The 20,357-nt window shown below is 40.8% G+C and overlaps 2 protein-coding genes and 1 long non-coding RNA gene across 7 annotated transcripts in view; 1 reads left to right on the top strand and 2 right to left on the bottom strand.

Moving 5' to 3' along the window:
- The window catches only part of LOC132974104 (uncharacterized), a 31,753-nt gene extending 24,604 nt beyond the window's left edge, over positions 1-7,149 (bottom strand). Inside the window, exon 1 of the long non-coding RNA XR_009673095.1 lies at positions 7,005-7,149. This is a non-coding gene — a long non-coding RNA (uncharacterized LOC132974104). The remainder of the gene's footprint in view (positions 1-7,004) is intronic.
- A 1,794-nt stretch (positions 7,150-8,943) lies between these two features.
- ccnh (cyclin H) lies at positions 8,944-14,001 on the top strand. Of its 2 annotated transcripts, none has more exons than XM_061037916.1 (10): positions 8,944-9,140; positions 9,226-9,347; positions 9,436-9,558; positions 9,879-9,952; positions 10,306-10,519; positions 10,651-10,814; positions 11,294-11,364; positions 11,481-11,583; positions 13,636-13,699; positions 13,793-14,001. In XM_061037916.1, the coding sequence occupies exons 2-10, from the start codon at positions 9,231-9,233 to the stop codon at positions 13,817-13,819; spliced, it is 957 nt and encodes a 318-aa protein (XP_060893899.1). In that variant the 5' UTR covers positions 8,944-9,140; positions 9,226-9,230; the 3' UTR covers positions 13,820-14,001. The 2 variants fall into 2 exon arrangements, with proteins under 2 accessions (XP_060893899.1, XP_060893897.1); XM_061037914.1 differs by having other exon boundaries at positions 8,945-9,140; positions 9,223-9,347.
- The window catches only part of rasa1a (RAS p21 protein activator (GTPase activating protein) 1a), a 26,320-nt gene continuing 17,763 nt past the window's right edge, over positions 11,801-20,357 (bottom strand). Inside the window, exons 7-26 of one of the 4 annotated variants that reach the window (XM_061037910.1) lie at positions 20,224-20,276; positions 19,917-20,124; positions 19,691-19,769; positions 19,367-19,490; positions 19,090-19,246; positions 18,847-18,934; positions 18,508-18,588; positions 17,592-17,749; positions 17,373-17,449; positions 17,091-17,263; positions 16,837-16,996; positions 16,549-16,691; positions 16,291-16,406; positions 16,104-16,190; positions 15,872-15,939; positions 15,693-15,781; positions 15,479-15,556; positions 15,229-15,363; positions 15,044-15,123; positions 11,801-13,293 (exon numbers count right to left, since the gene is read on the bottom strand). In XM_061037910.1, the coding sequence (XP_060893893.1) occupies positions 13,245-13,293; positions 15,044-15,123; positions 15,229-15,363; positions 15,479-15,556; positions 15,693-15,781; positions 15,872-15,939; positions 16,104-16,190; positions 16,291-16,406; positions 16,549-16,691; positions 16,837-16,996; positions 17,091-17,263; positions 17,373-17,449; positions 17,592-17,749; positions 18,508-18,588; positions 18,847-18,934; positions 19,090-19,246; positions 19,367-19,490; positions 19,691-19,769; positions 19,917-20,124; positions 20,224-20,276 (2,203 nt within the window). In that variant the 3' untranslated portion in view covers positions 11,801-13,244. Of the gene's footprint in view, positions 13,294-14,336; positions 15,124-15,228; positions 15,364-15,478; positions 15,557-15,692; positions 15,782-15,871; positions 15,940-16,103; positions 16,191-16,290; positions 16,407-16,548; positions 16,692-16,836; positions 16,997-17,090; positions 17,264-17,372; positions 17,450-17,591; positions 17,750-18,507; positions 18,589-18,846; positions 18,935-19,089; positions 19,247-19,366; positions 19,491-19,690; positions 19,770-19,916; positions 20,125-20,223; positions 20,277-20,357 lie in introns of those variants that run through there. The other 3 variants (XM_061037912.1, XM_061037911.1, XM_061037913.1) reach the window with 3 other exon arrangements.

Here is a 20,357-nt window from a genome sequence, read left to right as displayed (position 1 = left end):
ATATTCAGATTTTTCTTGATTCATTTTTCTTGTTTATTTTTTTTCTGTTTTCATTATAATAAAAGTTAACACAAATATTCATGTGTTGGCATGAACTGAATTTTTTTTTAAAAATGTGTGCGTTAATGATTTGGTACAGGAAATAAATTTGGCATTTTATTTAATATTTTTTTTGTACATTTTTAGGCCGAGGCGCGCTAATAATGACTTTGCCCCACGATGCACACACATGCACATGCACAAACAGGCTGTCATTGCTAATAGAAATAGAAGAAAGAAAGAACTGTTTTTTAAAGGATTTTTTGATGTCTTTTTTTTTTCCAGAGAGCCCCGCTGATTAATTAGAGCTATCTGTCTGAAGACCTCCTGGTTTACTTCAACAACTTCTCCTCCCTCACTTCTCTCTCTTTCTCTAACACACACACACACACCCAAACACACACACACACTCACGCAAACACACACACACACACACACACACACACACACACACACACACACACACACACACACACACACACACACACCTCCAAAGAAAACAAAAGCCCACTAATCATTTGAAGCCTGCTCTTTGTAGGTGGGGCCCGGTCATTATCAGGCCTCAGCAGTGCAGGTTTTTGTTGGTTTTAGCTCTGCATCCTCAATCAATCGCTAACAGGAAGAACTTTAATCAGGGTTTTAATGCAGCTGTACAAGAGGTGGGCCGGCCCATTGTGCTGTTCTGAAAGGGCCGATCGGAGGGGAGTCCTCTCGCGTTTCTTTACATTCACCTGCTGGGCCCTATTGGGTCTTTTTCTGAAAGAAAAGGACAAGGGGAATGAATAAAGAACACAGTGTGTCTGCTCAACCAGCCTATGGGTTAATCAAGGAGCTACTTGTCATCTCCACAGAGTCTCACAGTGCTGCTGGTTAAGCTCTCCCAGTCTCTTTCCCAGGACAATTCAAACTCGCTGAGGAGCCGGGACGGGACCAACAACAGCGCGCCATAACACAACCATGAGCTAATGATATACTGCTTTCAAATGAATGTATGAAGCAAGGGGCTGCTGGGAAAGGACAGTGGGGGAAAACTTTATCGACTTCATCAAATCATAGACGAACACTTATTTTGAAAGACTTGGTGAGTTCAAAAAAGGATTAAATAAAATCTATAAAAGATTCAAAACATTGTGCTGTGGGTTACTTGGTCTAATATAAGTACTAGTTATACAAAAGCCCCTACGTTAGTCCTGATACAAATACAGTGAAGGCTCCAACTGACCTTACAGAACACTAATACAATTCAACAAATTTTGACTTTTGTCTGTATGTTGGTACCTTTGTTAAGATTTTAAGTCACCCCACCCAAGCTTAAAAAAAAGCATATTTAAACACCATTTTTAAATATTGAACACATGCGCAACTAAGGCTAAATTTAGACCTCAACTCGATACTGGATCTCTTGAAAATCTACAAAAAGAGTAGGAGGGAAGTTTTTTCAAGACATTGTGAAACACAAAGGTGCAGGGGGGGCAACATTTGCTCTGATTCAAAGCCTTTAAATGATGCACTTACCCCATCTAGTGAAGAGAGAGAGTAACTGTCATCATCCATTCAAGACACTGAGCGTGTGTGTGTGTGTGTGTGTGTGTGTGTGTGTGTGTGTGTGTGTGTGTGTGTATGTGTGTGCGTGTGTGTGTGTTTAATTGTCTTAAATGGTTTTTTTCTCTAAAATCTTGAACAAAATAATTAAAGAGGAATAGAAGGTCTTAACATGGTTTTAATATGATTTAAGTATGGCAGTATATGATACGTCCATCAAACATATAAATGAATTTGCACTCTTTTCAGTAATTTAATGATATATTTTCTTTTGTTTGATTTTCTTCACACAGAGACCACAAGAGGGCATTATTTAATCAGGGACTGTAATAAAATATATATATATATATAGATATATATATATATATACATATATATAGCACAGATTATTCTGAAGGAAGGGTCAATGTATTCATCTGTAAGGACTAAAAAAGCCAACGATAGGATTGTTTTCCAACGGCAGAGGAATCATTTGCTTAATGATTGTTATTATTTCTATAGTTTTAAAGGAATATTGAAAATTCTAAAACATTTGGAAAAAACTGTGAAAGAAATATAAAAACTTGAAAATTGGGACTGATGTGACCTCAGAATTAGAATTATTGGTTCTCATTTGGACAAAAAAGAATGTAAAGAAATCAATCAAATCATACCATATCATAATATTTCTTTAGAATTAAATTCCTTTACTTAGATATTTTTTATCGTCTCACGTAGTATGAAAAATTATTCACTGAGCAAAGGTTCAGATCAACATTTAGTATCAACATGTTTTCTGTAAGAAGTTTAGCTCAGCCTGTGTGACATTTCCAGGAAAAAAAATGTCTGCAATTTGCTGCTCACAGAGGGTGCTTTGGAATTATGCATGTAATTTAAACGTCAGATTTGTCAGAGACAATGTAGACCGGTGACTAATGGCTGATCCACCTGACAGGGCTTTTTGTTGAAGTCCACAGGAAGTCCACAGGACGCCTGCAGTGCTCTCCAGCAGGGCCTGCTGCACTCAGGAGAAAATATCTCCGACTAAAAGGACGGCGGCAATTAGGAAAACAAAAGAGAGGAGGATGCCAGTGATAATTAGCAGGAGCTGACACCCAGCTTTTACGCTATCAATTACAGAGCATCAGAAACAAATGACTTCTCGTGGTCAATATTTGTAAAATATGTTTTCATACAAAGCTCTGTGAATATATGCTGAAAAATAAGAATGAAAGGTTTTCTTTGAAATGTGACATTTTGGGGCGTATCAAAATTGTTATTTTTGAAAAAGAAATTCTGGGAAGACATATTGTGGCGTTATCATTTCTGTTTGTCATGATATTTCTTTTCATTTCCTGAAATTAACGAGGGAACAAACTGGGAACTTGTCTGAGCAGAAAATTGAATGTGAACATCGCGTTACATTCATAATGACTGCGTTTAGAATCACTTGAGCTTGCTCAATTAACAAAATTCAAATGAGGTAAAAACAGTGTGCACATGCTGCTTGGATTTTTATTCCCTGCCGTTTTTTTTTACAAGCTGCTTTTAAAAGCTTATTTCAGCTGAATTGTGGTGCTTGAGTGCTGATTTTGACAGGCACTCTCTGCAGAAGGTCAGCTATTCACCTGTAAGGAGAGAAATTAGCCTGCCTAATTTTTGCTGTCCTTCAGGTGCAGCCTGACAGCCTGCTTTGCATTTTAATGCAGACAACCTGATTATTAAATCTTAGAGGGCTTTTTTTTTTTTGTCTGAAATAAATGGCTTAGGTTGCTGGGCAACCTGGCTTGATCAAACAGGGTTCCCCTCCCCCGTTTGCAAGCTCATAATTCTTCGTCTATATTCAGGCATCCTCTTCTTAATTAGATTAAGATGCAAGAAAAAGAACACTGCAAGCAAATTCACAATAATATAAAGATGCACACTCTCACACACTCACACACACACACACACACACACACACACACACACACACACACACACACACTAGCTTTGACATGAGTTTGCCAAAAAAAAAACAAATCTAGCAGGGCAAAAATAATATTTTTGTTGTTGTTTGATATCTATCTTCATTGTAATTAATACATTTTTCTTTTTACGAATGCTTTCATTTCAAAAACAACAGTTTTAACTAAACTGTTTCATTATAGTGTTAAATTGCTTGTTTTAAATAAGAGAAATTCTATCGAGGTTTCTGTTTTTTTTAGGATTTAAAAATATTATCGAAACAATTTCAACATTTTTTAAGGAAAAACAGCTGCCCAAGGATCACACAACTCAGTATTAAGCACTCCTGGTCTTCAGGAAAGGAAAAAGAGGAACAGAGCCGACAGTCAGGCCGTATATGAGTAGCGGGACACTACTCCTTCTCCCATTCACCCAAATGGCCGGTTATTTGCAAAGGTGAGGACATACACGTTGATGTAAAGGGTAATTTGTGGGACTTGTTGGAGCCCGGTGCTGTGAAGGATTGGATTTTCAGCTGCACTTTAACATCTCTCTCTCTACATCTCATTCACAGCTACATTGCTCACAATGATGGGGCGCAGTGTGTGTTTTTCACTTCCCATTGATTTGGAAACTCTTTACAAATGAGAAGGACTCACTTTGTTTTTCTAAATAAAACATTTCCATCCGAGTTAGGAAAACAGAAAACATTTCTGCACTCTTTGTATTTGTCTTCAAGGTAAACTTAAATGGGTTATTAAATTTCATTCAGTTCTCGCTAGTTTCACTGTGGAGGCAGAAGTTGTATGCATATATAGCAAACCAAGGACAGTTGGATTTGCAGGAAAGAGCGTGCCATTTTCTGCTCTCCCTGGAGCTACGGCTTTGATTGAATCCTGAAATGAGTTGAAATGTCACAAATCCCAGCCAATATGCTCGAAAAATGAAAATTGGCCTTGGGGTTTTTAAGGTTCCCATTAAGGATGTGCTTAACACGTTCTGTTAAGTGTGGTTGGAGTGCATCAGAAATACAACATAATCATGTGTCTACGCACACTCGGGAGCAAGAAGTCCCTAAAATGTATTGATGCTGAGGGAGTCTCACGCTCTCTCTGGTGAAGGGTTAAATCAGGCCTGACTGGGGCCGAGGCAAGAAAAAAGCCAAAGGGCAGCTGGTTTCAAATTAAAGCAAGCAAGATTTGAGCATTGAGGGAGAAAATACAAAGCAGGGCTGGTACTACAAAAAAAATGGCACATCCTTAATTTACCTGCAGAATGTTGAAAAGCTGAAAACTAACATGCATCGAAACCTATGCCTGCCTATTACTCACATCTCATGCATATCACAGCTTCTCTGCCTTTTCTCTGTCATATCATTGCATGTGATACCTTCTCCAATGTCTTGCTTTAACAAGAAAAGAATAATAAACTCAGCTTCTCCTTTCAGACAGGTAACGCTTGTATTTGTCTGAATGCACTGATTTGATGCAAACATCCCTCTTCCTCTCAGGTAGCTGCATTTTCAGGAAACAGGGGGGAAAATTGACTCTCCTTGCTGCTTAGTATTCACATCACGTAAAGTGGGTCTGTGTTCCTCATTTAGTGCTGTACTGTACAGCTGGGGAGCTGTCCGGCGCACGGCGGCAATATGCAAATAAGCCTGGATTTAAATGGAGATTGAGGTAGACACAAAGCTCAATTAGAGACACACAGAGAGAGGGAGAGAGATGGTGGGGGGACTTTGAGTGTCTGGGGGAGGGGGGGGGGGAGAGAGAGAGAGGAGAAGAAAAGAGCCCTAATGCCAACCTGAGGAAACCGATGGACACATTCAAACACAAAGACACATAGAGGTGGGTGCACTTAAATTACCAGGCAAGATTTCTAAATTCTGATCTCTGAGACGGCGGCTCGGCTCTGTGATGTCTTTCGCTCACAGCAATCACGCTGAGAATATCCCACATCATTCCGTATCACACATGTCATCAGAAACGAGCACATGCAGGTGCACTTTTCTTTTTGTTTAAGGCTCGGTAAAGAGAATCTCCCAATGTGGCATGAATAGAGAGGGAAACAGCGGCCATTTTGTTCTTGGGTGTTAGTCCATGCCCAGCAGCAGTGCATATTATCACCTGACCCAGTGCCTGCATGAGTGTCCTTGGACAAGACTCTGACATCAGCACTGCCACCACTGGTTGTCATGGCAACCCTGGTGAAGATGGGGATGGTGGGGGGGGGGGGGGGGGGGGGGTGTTTGTGCATGATGGAGGGTAAAATAATTAATATGCACACATATAGGGTGTTTGAATGAGGATTTAATTGTATCTGTTGGTGTGTGAAGCTTTAATGGGATTCAACGCTATAGCAAAACGAGGAACATCAAAGAAGGCAAAAAAAAAAAAAAAGATTAAGCAAGTTCATTGGTCAGAGAAATCATTTGCATCGTTGTCAAGGTTATTTCCAAATGATTTCCTTTCATACAAGAAAGTAGCTTCATAAGGGTGGGGATAATCCTCCTCATCCTCCTCTAGATTTTTCTCCTCCTCCTCCTCCTCCTCCTCCTCCTCAGTATTATCAGCAACATGAATAGTTTACACCGTACAAATAGCACAGACAAGGTGACGCTTCACACAACATCAAACTGTCGGTCAGCGGCTGACTTTGGGTCCATGAATTGTAATAATTTCAGGTTTTCACATGCCGCAGAAATATAACAGGACGGAGAGAGCAGATTGAACTCTGACTGGATGAAAATAACTTGATCAGGGCGACTCAGAGATCATTCAGATGATCTGTAGAAGGCACACAATCACATAAGTCTGATTTCCCCATAAAACGCTGCCTGTCAGTTCACATAGGTGCATCATTTTGTCTCACAGACACATAGGAATAACACACACACACAAAAAAAAAGTGTCTCTCTACTCCCAACCACCTCTCAGAAACACACAAGAGTTTCACTTGCTGCCTCGGTTCAATAGCATCCATGCATTCTCTCTGTTATTATAGAAGCCTCATTACTGTCAGGATGTTATAGGAAATCCAACACACATGTCAATAACACTATTCTTCAGGTATTCAAAAAGAATACATTAGGACAAAACTAGTTCGTCCACACAGCACTAAGGGTTTATGACAAACAGCAGACGGAAAGGTGTTTGGTAAGACTGACACAACAGTCTACATGATGCACACAGTCGCTCACGCACGCACGCGAGCATTACACGCCCTATCGGCGCGCGCACATACAGTAAACGTTGCACCGGTCTCATCAATAATGCATCGCCACTTCATGTTTATGCAATATAAGCTACATGGCAAAACCGAGCGATGGATACTGTAGATGTAAGCCCGGCGCACATTGAACGTACAGCGTTTTTACAAGCTTATCACACACTCGGCTCACACATCAAAGTTAAAATGTTTTTTGTTTTTTTTTCCTCCCCCGCATGTAGGCTACAGAAAAAGATTAAGATAATAAAATAGTCCTCAGCACATACCTGTTAAAGCATTATTTCTTTGGTTCTGGTTTATGCCGGCTTGAAGGGCTTCATGATAACACGGCACTAAGGAAATAAAACTAGCTGCGGTGATATGCAAATTAACGGCTCCTGCTGAATGCACGGTCATTTATTATTCATAAATTACTCATGTTTATGCAAATTACGGTATACGGAAACGCTGGTGGGGGTGGCTCCATCTAAACACACCGTGATTCAATTTCTGTTGTGATTCAGTTTCTGTTCTGCTCTTCCATCTAAAAAGATCCAGATCCTGGAATTTCAACAACATTTCCGTGAAGCGGCTCAGTCATTCTGAAGTCTCCTTCAGGTAGTCACTGAGCTGAGGGAAATCAAAGACAGAGGATCAGTGGGACATTGCAAATCATACAAGAGAGAACATTTAAAAGGGTCCATTATTTAAATAGGCTATGCCTTCAATGGTATAGGCAAAAACATAAACAAAAAAACATTTATTTATCGAGCCCATCTTTTTTTTTTATAGCCTACTTGTTTATCAACAAACATGTTTCTTAACCTGAGTCACACATTGGCCTACAAAGAGGTTCTCCTCTGGGTAGAATAATCGATGTATCTTGAATGACTTATGCTGACGCGGAGCTACTTATTTTTCTGCCTACATGTGTTTAAAACTATCAGGCTATAGGCTTTAATAATGATGGAGCAGAAAAGTCTATTTGCTTTTATTAAATAGCCAATAAGTTATACAATCGTGTGACGTTCAATAGCCTAATAGAAATCTGACAATAGACTATCTAATCTATTTGTAGCAACATATCCACTACGAAACTTAAAGCTATAGATGAAAGTTATGTGACTAAACTGACTGAAGAAAACATGAAAGTTAGTGTGTGTGGTCGTGTGTGTGTGTGTGTGTGTGTGTGTGTGTGTGTGTGTGACAGAGAGAGAGAGAGATTTAATTCAATGACATTTTATAAACACTGAGTAAGCTCAGCTCCTGCCATTACAAAGCTGTGCATGGAGAAGAGTCCCCTCAGCCAGCTGATCCTGAGGCTCACACCGTGTAACAGCACCAGGCCTCAGGACGTCCCTCACAACATCTGGTCCAATCAGATTATAGAGAGAGAGAAACAGAAAGGTATGAACTATTGGACATGCACAACAAAACGTCAACGCAAACTTCAGTGTTATCTGGCTCTAAACAGACAATACACTGAAGCCAATTATCTAAGCACAGTGACTGATGAGACAGTGAGAAAGACATTAACCATGTACAGACTGAGTGATCACAGCCTGGACAGAGAGACAGGGAGACCTGGCTGCCCAGAGAGGACAGACTGTGTCAGCTCTGTCCAAATGGACAGGTGGAGACAGAGACTGCAGCAAATATGAACACATAAGAGAAGAGTTCTTCAACAAGATTAGACATCAAGTCCCAGACTTTGAGTCGCTCTCAGACCAAAATACAATACAGCACATACTGGAAGAACACAGAGTTAGCAGCGAGGCAGAGAAATATGTCAATCGTGTCACAGCCTGAGGGACGACCACGACAACACCTGACAGGTGTATCTATTCACCTAACAGCACACACTGCTTTATTCATGTTTGTTTAGTATTTGAATATTTGGTATATCTATACATATAAAGTTCATAATTGTTGCTCTATTATTATTTTCTTTTCTGAACACACACACACCGTTTTTTTCTGTTTATTTGTTGTTGTATAAAATAAAATCATGCTTCATCATTGATTACTGTTGATATTGTTTTGTATTGTGTTGATGCTTTGGCAATATTGTTTATGTAACATTCATGCCAATAAAGCTTTCTTAATTGAAATTTAGAGAGAGAGAGAAAGAGAGAGAGAGAGAGAGAGAGAGCGAGAAAGAGAGAGATTTCAATTGCGCCCTTGATTCTAAATTACGGTAGTACGGCGTCATCAAAGAGGGACAACGTGACGCAAAGGATTGGCGACTGGCATCAGTTTTATTATTGGTAGTTTCAGGATTTTTAGCCAGTAGCTCTAGAATTATCACAGTAAGCTTTCGAAGCTGTGTTTTACGACGCTAAAGCTACATACTGCCCCCAAAACACCAGGTTTCTTATCGGCGGTATCCGGAATAAATGGACTAGTGTGTTTGTAGACACAAAGTAAGTAAATGTCACACTGCTGCTAAATGTAATTTTATTGTCTTTTAGTCCTTTATTTGACCGCTCCTTTATCTTCCAGAAGCAGCAGCCATGTTTCACATCAGTTCACAGAGAAAATACTGGATTTTTAAAAGTGACGATGAACTGGAGCAATTGAGACAAAAGGCCAATCAGAAATTCCGTAACAAGATACACGAAAGTGGAAAGGTGAGTACCCGGTAGATAAATATGAAAGATACCAAAGAAGGACAAGAGACCACTGCTTCACCTGTTTCACCTGCTCCTTGTGAAACAGACTGGAGTGAGTGCGTCCAGCTTCCTGGAGCGTCATGAGGAGGACGTTTTGTTCAAACACTATGAGAGGAGGCTGCTGGACTTCTGCAACGCCTTCAAGCCTGTAATGCCGAAATCTGTTGTGGTATGTGTGTGTCTTCTTTTTCACCTGTGTGTGTGTGTGTGTGTGTGTGTGTGTGTGTGTGTGTGTGTGTGTGTGTGTGTGTGTGTGTGTGTGTGTGTGTGTGTGTGTGTGTGTGTGTGTGTGTGTGTGTGTGTGTGTGTGTGTGTGTGTGTGTGTGTGTGTGTGTGTGTGTGTGTGTGTGTGTGTGTGTGTGTGTGTGTGTGTGTGTGTGTGTGTGTGTGTGTGTGTGTGTGTGTGTGTGTGTGTGTGTGTGTGTGTGTGACTCGATGTTTGCCTGATGCCTGAAGTTGTCTGACCCATGTGTGTCTCACCTGTTGCAGGGTACAGCCATCATGTACTTCAGGAGATTCTATCTGAACAACTCTATTATGGAGTACCACCCAAGGATTATCATGTGAGTAGAAGTAGTCAAAGTAAACTTGAATGGTAGAAATACACAACATTATAAAACACTGATAGGGAGGGACAATAATGGAGCTTATTTTGGACTTGAGCCAACGTTGAAAACTTTTATTGAAGTTGTGCCTTCCTATCAATCCAGGCTTAACTTGATGTTGAATTAAATGTTGTTTTTTCGGCTAAAAGTAAACTATCCCTTTAAGCATCATTTATGAGCAGTAGTGTAGAAATAACACACATGTGGCCTGTATCATTTAATGTAATTACGTTATAAGATTTGCATGAATTACCCAAAATGCGGGGGGGGGGAATGGTACGCCTTGTTTTGAAGTCACCTTCGTGTTCCAGGCTGATCTGTGCATACCTGTCCTGTAAAGTGGAGGAGTTCAACGTTTCCAGCACCCAGTTTGTGGGCAACCTTCTGCAGGAGACCCCAGCAGGGCAGGAAAGGGTTCTCGAGCAGATCCTGGAGTATGAGCTGCCGCTGATCCAACAGCTCAACTTTCATCTGGTGGTCCACACCCCCTACAGACCCATGGAAGGCCTGCTCATCGACATCAAGGTATGGGATTATTCCTGAAAGTAGCTCTTGCACCCTTAAACTGTCATCTAGTGCTCGTCTAGTTCTTTTTGCTGTCAGGATTATCGGTCCAACTGAATGTTATCTCTTCAATAATGTCACCCCCCCCCCAGACAAGATACCCCATGCTAGAGAACCCAGAGTCACTCAGGAAGAGTGCTGATGACTTTCTAACACAGGCAACCATGACAGATGCCGGTCTGCTGTTTCCCCCCTCTCAGATCGCTCTAACAGCTATTCTGAACAGTTCATCAAGAGCCGGTCTCAGCATGGAGAGGTTAGTCATCGGGCATGTTTGAGTTGAAGCAAGGACCATTGATGAGGTTTAATGTCAAAGCAGGGATTTTGGAGTAATATGTAAAAACAATGCTAACATATGTGTTTCTTTCTACATCTTGACTATTTGTCATTGCTAACAGGCACATACAAACACAAACTTTGAATGAAATGTAAATTACACACATTTGGCACATGTAATATGTTAAGTGTATTTACCTTTATGTCATGGAAAATACACTAAACCAAAGTGTCAATTAACTTATTTCTTTATTTTTATCTTTGATTAAATACAATTTATTTTGTATTTGTGCTTTAAGTCTTTGTTAAAGATCGTTTTGGACATTTTATGGCTATGGTTGAGTGACCTTGATTAATTTATTTATGTTATGTAATTGAAGGGAAATTGTCTGCCTCATAAAGAATAAATTCCCACCATATGAGGCGTAACATTGACACATTTGTTTTTCCACACACTAGCTACCTAACTGAGTGTTTGGGGCTGAGAGGGGACAAAGAGAGTCTTTCAAAGATGTACGAGTCAATGAGACGTGAGTAAACTGTACCTTCAAATTGACACCACACGATGGTGCTATTGAGCTGTTTCTGGCTTTACTACAGGTTGGTAAAGTCTCCGAACTAAGATTTGTGTCGTGTGCTCATGCAGGGATGAAAACCCTCCTGAAGAAATACGAGCTACCCAAAGCAGAGGAGGTGAATGTTTACAAACAGAAGCTGGAGAGGATTCATGCTGAATTCAGTCCAAGCAAGTAAGGATACGTTTCCTGCTCATGTTCTTTATATGGCATAAAGACTGTCATATTAAAAAGCAAAAGCAGATACAATGCATTTTATCTAGTTCTTAAAATAAGACAGTACTAGTCTATTGTAGTTATGGGATCATTTTAAGTCGCAGCACCTTTTTATGTTTAGATGTGTAGCACACATTGATGTGGGTTTGTGTATGCACACCCAAGTCAAAGTAACTCCATCCCTTTGTTTTCATACGTAGTAACAGTTTTATTTTAGCCAGGTTCTCGTATCTAAGATGCAAAAGGTTCAAGGTTCAGAATCAGGTAGAAAAATAAAAAGGAACACATCATCAGCTGTATGAAATACAAGAAAGGAAGTACAACAGCACGCCACATTCCTACCTACATCACCCATACCGTGTAGCAGAGCTGATATATTGGTATTGCTGATGAGGAGACGTCCAGGCTCATTTGTCTGTCGCCGGTTGTCTGTTAACACTTGGTGAGGTCGGTGAGGTCCTTTAGTATCTTAAGTGCATCTACAGTAAACAGTTTGGTAAACTCTCGAGCGATGACAGGCACAGATTCTGACTCGAGTCATCAGGAGGCACACGAGAGCCAACCTTTTTACGTCTGTGACTAAATCTGTGCGTGGCATGACTTCTCAGGATGAATCTACATGGAAACAGTCGGTGCAGAGGTGTGCTGAAACGGCACTCTGTGATCGGGGGGGGGGGGGGGGAGCAAGAGAGACTGCAAATGCATGAAAAGCTTATTTGTTCACACCCTGACGCTTAAAGGAAGTCCAGGTGGTGGTTGTTAGAGCAGCATATATGTAGGCCCACACACAATAGCAGGATCCATTCAGGGTTAACACATGCACAGGACGGGATACAGAAATCTCCTACAAACTCTATCTTTCACCTCAGCTATTTCATACACAAACACCTTTTTACTTCTATACAAGCCTAAGTTTAGCATATCAACAAACAAAGCAGCATATAGAAAAGGTAACAAGTGGTTTCAGTGCTGCGTGGAATTCATACAGAAAGACGAGTGGAAGTCAAAGATGAAGGAAGAGCTTGTCATAATATCAGGTGGCCCAGGCAAGCGGCAGGTGTGTAAAAAGGGCGTTAAGGCTTGTGTCATCTCGGAGAGAGGTGCTATGTTTAAAATTCCCTGATGACGGCTACTTCAATGCTTTGGATTGCCTTCCCTGTAATCCTGGTCTTAAGTCCAAGTCAAGAAAAGGCTGATCGTGGAGGTCTGGTTCTTTGTCAACCACAACGAGTCAAAGTTCTGAGGGGAAGGAAGGCATACCAGGAAAGACAAAGAAGGTTAGATACGTCTTCAGTCGACGGTATCTCAGGTCCATCTTCATAGAATCATCGGTTCAGGTCTCGTGTGACGAGGCTGCTTGTCAAACTCGAAATCACTGTCAGTGTCTGAAGCGTTTTTTTGGGAAGGACTTTGGAAGGTCAGTACTCAAATATGCAGCAAGTGGTTTCCCATGGAGATCAGCCATATTGCGCTTCAACTGCCTTAAATCTAGGCCACATGCTTATAAATACAAACTGACTTTTGTCATCGGCCTCATCTGTCGAGGACTCACTTTGGCTGGCTGGCTGTGTGGTCAAACTTACCACGCATTTCGATTCGCAGCTGGAAACCTGTAAAACTCACATAACTTGGATGGCAGCAGCCAGAGACATGATGGTGCACTCTGTCCTGTGAAGTAAAGTGGACATGTTTGAGAGGCACATGCTGGAAAAAGGTCACTTGTGTAATTACATGCTTGTATCATTTTGAATGCATAAAAAACGCATGGTGGGAGCTAGTCCAAATGAAGTCAAACATCGGAACGATGAAACTACAACTACTGATGGAGACCATGAAGGTGTGCTGGAAACAAGATGCTACATGTGTGTAGACAACAGAGTTCACCAACAATCACTGCTTGCAGACATAAGTTCTGATGATAAAATATTTGCAGAAGTAACTGGTCTGGTTTTTTTTTTTTGGTGCATGTTTAGTCTTTTGCACATTCTTAAAATATATTTTCTATTACAGCAAACGAAAGCGAGGGTATGAAGAAGATGGTCATGTGGCAAAAGAAGCCCGTTTGGAGGAAGAGGTGGGACTTTACTTTGGATTACTGGCAACAGTAAAACTTTCAGAATCTACACATTTTTTTTCTTTTGCTAAAGTTTACTTTTTTAAATTGCAGGTATGGACTGATGAAGACCTGATGTGAGCGTTTATGCCCTAATACTTTTGGATTTACACAAAGATTTAAGTTACTATGCTGCTTAATTCCAGTATTCAACCATCAAGGTCGTAGTTTGCATAAGTGTACATGTTGTATTTACTTTTCTACAGATGATTGTACACGCTTGTGATGCCTTTGTTCTGCAAGAATAAAGATATTTTTCTACATTTTTGGTATCCATTTTTCTAAAAGAAAGAAGTCTTGACATGTTAACAAGCAAAGAGGTACTGTGTGCGTACATTTCTCCACCTTTATCGGGGGACAAGGAACGACTCATTAAGCTACTTTAAAAAAAAAACAACTGTTTAATAAGTGCATGCATGTCCGATACAGTCTGTACTATTAAAAAGATTTCTGCTGTAAACACTTCGTTTTTTTACTTGGTTTCTCTGATTATGTGTCTTGCCTGGCATTGAGAGGTTTCAAAAGAAGAACTTACCAAATAATCAAAATAGCTGATACATCTGAGAGAAAAAAAATTCAGTTTGTCTCATTTATATACTCATGATTCCAGCAAGAGAATTTATTCTTAATATAAAATAACCATACTTTTCTGAAAGACTTTGTTCCAATCTAGAAAACAAAGGAAAAACAAAAGAACAAAATAGATAGAAATGCTCCTTTCAGCTCTTTGCGGATATTGTCACAACCTTAAAATAAATCAGTCAATTACAGTATAAAAAGCATAATTGCTCATAATCCAGTTACAAGAAAAGGAGGACTGAGAACTAGCTTCTCCATGTCAGTTTCCTCATATTGAGCAGGAAGTGGGGGATACACTTTGGCAACCTGTGCTGTCAAAACACACAAAGACACCTCTTAAAATCTTTGTATTTGGCCCTCGTGACAAAGGGAATGAAATGTACCCAAAGTCTGAAGAGTTTGTGAGGGGAAAAAAATCTGTTTCTGTAAATACAGCTGTCAGTCACTGGTAAGAGTTTTTTTTTTTTTTTCTTTGTAAGTACTGCGTCGGCTGTTTCACTCGTCTGCTGTTGTTGCATAGCTCGCTTGTGGTGAACGGGACAAGATGGCAGGTGGATGGGGATGGGCGGGACTATCGGAGGAGGACATAATGGAGGGTGGTGGCAGTGGAGGGGTTGCCATGGTGATGAGGGTAGAGCATGCTAGGTCTCCCCTGTGCTGCACTCCGGTGGAGGAGACTTGACGGATGATGGGATGATGGAAGTAGGAGGAGGAGTGCAGTACTACCTGTTGCTGTTGGACATGGCGTACTGAGCCTGCTTCTGCTGGAGGAGCTCTGTGATGGCCAGCAGCTTTTTCAACACATGCTGCGGAGGGGGAAACACAAAGTCGATTAAAATCTCATGAAAGGAAAACAGCATAAACCTCTGCCTGGGAGTGTGTGCGCAGCTGTGACATCATGCGTCTCTGACCTGCTGTGCTCCCCTCTCGTTGCTCAGCGTCCGGAGCTCGTCTGAGTGTGTGCCGCAGAGCTCGTGCAGCGCAGCCAGGTCGCGGGACAGATCTGTCCTAAAGTGCTCTGTGGCTTCAGGGAGGTCAGGGACATTCTACAAACACAGTGAAACAACTTTCTAAGCTCATGAAGTATTCAGTTGGGGTCAACAAAATAAAACAGGAGACTTCAAATATTATATTTTAAAAAAGGAAAAGAATATTACTCACCCCTAATTCATCCAGAAACATGATCATCCTGTGTTTGTTGTTTTTGATGAAAGGGTTCACACCCTCCATGTAGGGTTCCTTCAGGAAGATTTTTAATAAGAACAGTTGAATGAATCCTCCATAACTTACAACAAAATGTACTCAAACTAATATGAATAATTCATGTAATGTACAGCTACTGTCAAATTGTTCTTTCAGACTGTTGTTCAAGTACCTTTGCACCAAATTCAACCAGGTTGGCCAGGTTCTGGACAGACTTAGCCACCAGTGTGAGGGTCCTGCCTGCTGCTGAGGATGGAGGGTCTGTAAGAAGTATTTGTTTAGTAAAAAAACAAAAACAAATATTGTAACATGTAACAGGACAAACATTGGAGATCTATTAGTAATGCTCACCAGCTATGATGTTGAACATTCTTGGGTTGAGGATTGCTGGACAGATCAGTCTTAGAAAGACAAAGCCGCTGAAAGAGGAACGGATGATGTGAAACAGAAAAAAACCTGTTAATAATATGCTGAATCAAAGTTGCTGTCCAATGAACAAAAAAAAAAAGAGACAGAAAAGGGGCTGACAGCGCTTGAAATCTTAAAGCAGTATGTGCACAGTTGATCGTTTGTGTCTGATTACCTTACAACCCTCGTGCGCATGGTGGTGTTGGTGGGCCATTTCTGCTGCACAGACTTTTGCAGACAGCCGTAGATGAACCTCAATGTCCTGAACAGATACACCATATTACTGCGGTTGAATGACACATTGGCTCTGTTTTCACACAGCAGGACATTGTGCCGAAGTTTAAATATGTGCTTGTTCTTACGGGGGCAGGATCTCAGCAGCCATGAAGATCTTCTCCACCAGCTCAGACAGGATGTTGAGGAGATGAGCCAGGTTCAAGTTCACATCCTCATTCTTTTCCAGTTTAGAAGGATTCAGCTTGAATTGAGATATAATGAGGGCCAGAACGAGGAGGGAAAGAATACAATTAAACAAATGCAGATAATTAAAACACAGACGTCACATAGTTACAAAGAGGGAATAGTTCAGTGACTTGTTCTGCTGTGTGAAGGTCTTTTACCTCACAGGACTGTTTGCTCTCCATGATCTTCAGGATGGATTCTTTGAGAGCATGGTGAACAAAAGGTGTGGCTGTGGCTTTCATGTACTGCTCCATCAGTGTGCTGGCCAGCGTGGTCGCTCTGAACAACGTTGTGGCCTCATCTGGTGAGAATTCACAGGCAGAGAACGTTAATACCACACATGCAAAACCTTAGGTGTTGTTTAAGGATTTAAGGTTTCAGCATCTTTTAGCATTAATTTAAGACATTTTGTTGAGTTTTTTTTTTTTGCTATCATCCTTTCTTACCCTCCATGTTAATCTCTCTGTCGTTGAGAGTCCTGAGTAGAGGAGCCTCAGCCTTCTCGTGTCTGAAGATCCGCAGGAGGAGGCTTGCCAACAAGGTGCGGTCCTGACCGCACACGTGGGCCAGAGCATAGATGACATGGAACTCTTTCTGCAAAATCATCTGCAGAGGACACACAACAATGATACCATCATTTTTAGTCAACACCACTCACACCAGACTTTGCAACGGAAACCCTTTTCTCGGCGTAACGGACCTCTTTGAATTCGCTGTACTCCTCTTCGGGCATGATCTTCTCCATGGAGTACCTGGCGCGTACCCTTAAGGAGCCTGGCTCGATGCCCTTCAGAGGCACGTGTGAGCTGAGAGGGAACCACTCATCAATCATCTGGCCCTTCACCAGACGGTTTAACTGGCAGCGCATGAACACTGAGGAGGAGGAGAAAGAGGACAGGAGGGACACAGAGAAGAGTATTGTGAGACATAAGGTGAATGCAGAAATGTACAGAGCTGTTATATAATGTACAGATGCACTTACAGATGTCACTTTCTTTGCTCTTTTTTGTTTTGTTGCTCAGGCTGATTTCAAATCTGTTGATTTCACTCGACAGGTCACTGAAAGAAGAGATAAATAAATGTGCTTATTTTGTGAATGGGTACTGGTAGAGAAAATGTTATCACAGGAGAACAGAATACAGAGGGAGAAAGAAGGGCTGAGGAGGGAGGACATTCACATTTAGGTATGTGATAAACTCACTCAAAGATGAACTCCTCAGTGAAAACAGGGTTCTGCCCCTCCCTTGGGTGCGTCTTAGCTACCTGGACGCTATTCAGGTAGATGTTACAGTAGGGGCTGTTGAAATATTTCACTGGCAGCTTGTGGGCTTCCTCCACATACAGCACAAGGCTGCTCACCTGAGAGGGGGAAAAAAGATTACGTGCATAAGACATACATATTGCAGGGAAGGGTTCAACAGTGTCTTGATCAAAAAGAACAATTATTGATTATTTCTATTGTATTTTCATCTTAATATGTTGAAGTCTCAGATAATTCAATAATAAATCAAAATAACTTTTGACAGTGTAAAACTTAAAGTTCCATTTGAGTTGCTTTCCTCTACAGTATTTCAAATAATCACCGCCCACTCCTGATGATTCAGCTTCTGTAGAGATCATGATTGTGCTCAACAAATCTGTCTTCTCTTGACTTGCACAGACACACTTACAGACTTTTAATCAGAAAGCTTCAACAGTTATAAAATTGATTTGAAAGCCACCACAAAGTGAACTCAATTGGACTTAGGGATTTCCTTTCAAATAGAAATAAAAGTTATTAAAGGCATAAAGCCTCAGCCTTAAGTTGAGTTTATGACTTTTCCAATGGAAATGCAAAAAGGCTGACTAACTTGTGTCAAGTCATCCAGGGTTAAAGATAGCTGAGTCTTTTTCTTTTTGTATTATTGCTCTTATTGTATTGTCTTATGCATTTGACCTCTTAGGATATTGAACTTGAAACCTCTTTAAAAGTATTTCTAATTATCTGGCAACCCTGCCAAATGTATCTTTATTTTCCTCCCTTGAAATTCAAATTTGGATTTTACAAAAAGTTGTTATGGGTTGGTCTTAAACTTGAGTGATAAGAAAACGTACATATCATCTGATTGTGCATGTACCTGTCTGAGTCTCTTGTTGGTGGTTGGCTGAGTGGTTTTTCTTAAGTTACTGCAGAAGGTTTGAAGGCATTTCATCCAATCCTGCAAAAACAAAACACAGTCAGAATATTTCTAGGGCGCAGATTTGATGAAAAAATTACAACTTGTAAACTGTTTAAACTTATTTGTTATATGAACAAAATGGAAATCAACCCCTCCAGCACATATTGAGGCCTTGATTGACTTGTACCAGACTGCTGAGCAGTCCTGCCCATGAAATAACAGCAACATTTCACAGCATGGCAAGGCATGAGGCATTTTAGAGAAAGAACACACAGTTACCACACATTCTGAGCTCACCTGTGCCTGCTCTGGAGCCTCCCCGGCAAAGTAAAATATGTACTGTTCCTCACTAAAATGCTGGACAACAATCTGGAAACAGTTTGGCCTGAATAAAAAAAGAAGCAGAAATTAAAATGATTTGAAACTGTTTGATACATCACTTAAAATAAATCACATTAATTTCATGACTGGGCAAGCTATTCATATAGACTTTTGCACCTTATTTTACTTCATACTATAAAGAATCATTTCATTTCTCACCTGCCAAACAGACTGTCATGCACACCGTACACAGAGCACACGCTTAGGTCTATCAGCCCTTTGGGTTTGGTGGCTCTCTTCTCGCTCTCAAAGTAGATGAGCTGAGCGTCGTTTCCCTCCAGGATGAAATAAAGGTTCTTCCATCTTTTGCCTTTGCCTAAAGGTCAAAGGAGAAAAGGATAGTTTGTTATATTTATGAATACAGACTGCACAGAGCATAAGATTCAATTGAGATGATATTATTCACAACTGAGAGAGTAGACAATGTTACACACACCTTTGTTGAACATGAGGTAGCCTTTCTTGACAATGTTTTTGTAGAAAGCGTCTTTTGTTTTCCGTCTGATAGTGTTATAAATTTCTCTCCCATCCACTGTGTCAGCAAGAACTTGCTCCTGGTGCTGCAGCAAAAAAACAAAAACAACAACAACAATGAACACGAAGGCAATTCAAAGATCCAGCTTACACTTCAACACCTTCTTCGCTTTTTTCCTCTTTACCCAAACGGTCTAATCAAATCAAAATGGTCCGAAGCCATCCTGATAGGTCAGAAACAACACCTCAGACAAGTTCAATAACACTAGTAGACATTTGTTCATACCTGCACTGAAACTGGATCTTTCAAGTTGTAGCCCTCGACAATCTGTTCTTTCTTGTAATGGTCGATGATGTCATCAACGCTGCCAGAGAGAGAAGGAGAGAAAAACAGGCGATTCATTAAACTTATTTTTCAAGCTAATAACTTCAACTTCAAACATATTAGCACATCATATTTTTTATATTCTGATGTAAAATAAAGCTGTAGGCAGACAAAGTGTGAGGCTTACCTATTGTAGTACCTCCCCCCCATCATGTACTGATTGTTGGGTGTAGGGGAGATCTTAAACCTTTGGATGCTTTCATTGGTACGAAAAAAGAGGGAGTAGTCCCCAGGTGTGTTGTCTGATGGTCGCACTAGAAAACTGCACACCTGGCCGACTGTGAGGCGAGAGGGGGGAGTGGGAGAGGAAGGTTTTGGTGCAGGCTCAGCAGTACCTTTTGATAAATGGACTTTGATGTTAACAAGTTATTTCTAGCATAACGTCACAAATGATAAATAACTTTGGCTGAAAGAAAGGGAAAGAGGAATGGTACCTGTCATCAGCAGGTTATAGGCCTCTTGTTTGGTGATCTTTCCGTGATACCAGCTGCTCGAGAGATTGAACAACAGCAACAGAAGAAAAAGATTAGCTCATCAATAGAGGAAAATAATGTTATACCACCATATA

Source organism: Labrus mixtus, chromosome 5, assembly GCF_963584025.1.
Source record: "Labrus mixtus chromosome 5, fLabMix1.1, whole genome shotgun sequence".
In the NCBI taxonomy this organism is placed as follows: Eukaryota; Metazoa; Chordata; class Actinopteri; order Labriformes; family Labridae; genus Labrus; species Labrus mixtus.
Note: the sequence above shows the minus strand (reverse complement) of the source record. Positions and strands in the feature narration are given on the sequence as shown.

Coding starts and splice junctions, on each gene's coding strand:
- ccnh (XM_061037916.1), top strand. CDS start 9,231: ATGTTTCACATCAGTTCACAGAGAAAATACTGGATTTTTAAAAGTGAC. Junction 11,365..11,480: donor GATGTACGAGTCAATGAGAC/GTGAGTAAACTG, acceptor GTGCTCATGCAG/GGATGAAAACCCTCCTGAAG. Junction 13,700..13,792: donor AAGCCCGTTTGGAGGAAGAG/GTGGGACTTTAC, acceptor TTTAAATTGCAG/GTATGGACTGATGAAGACCT.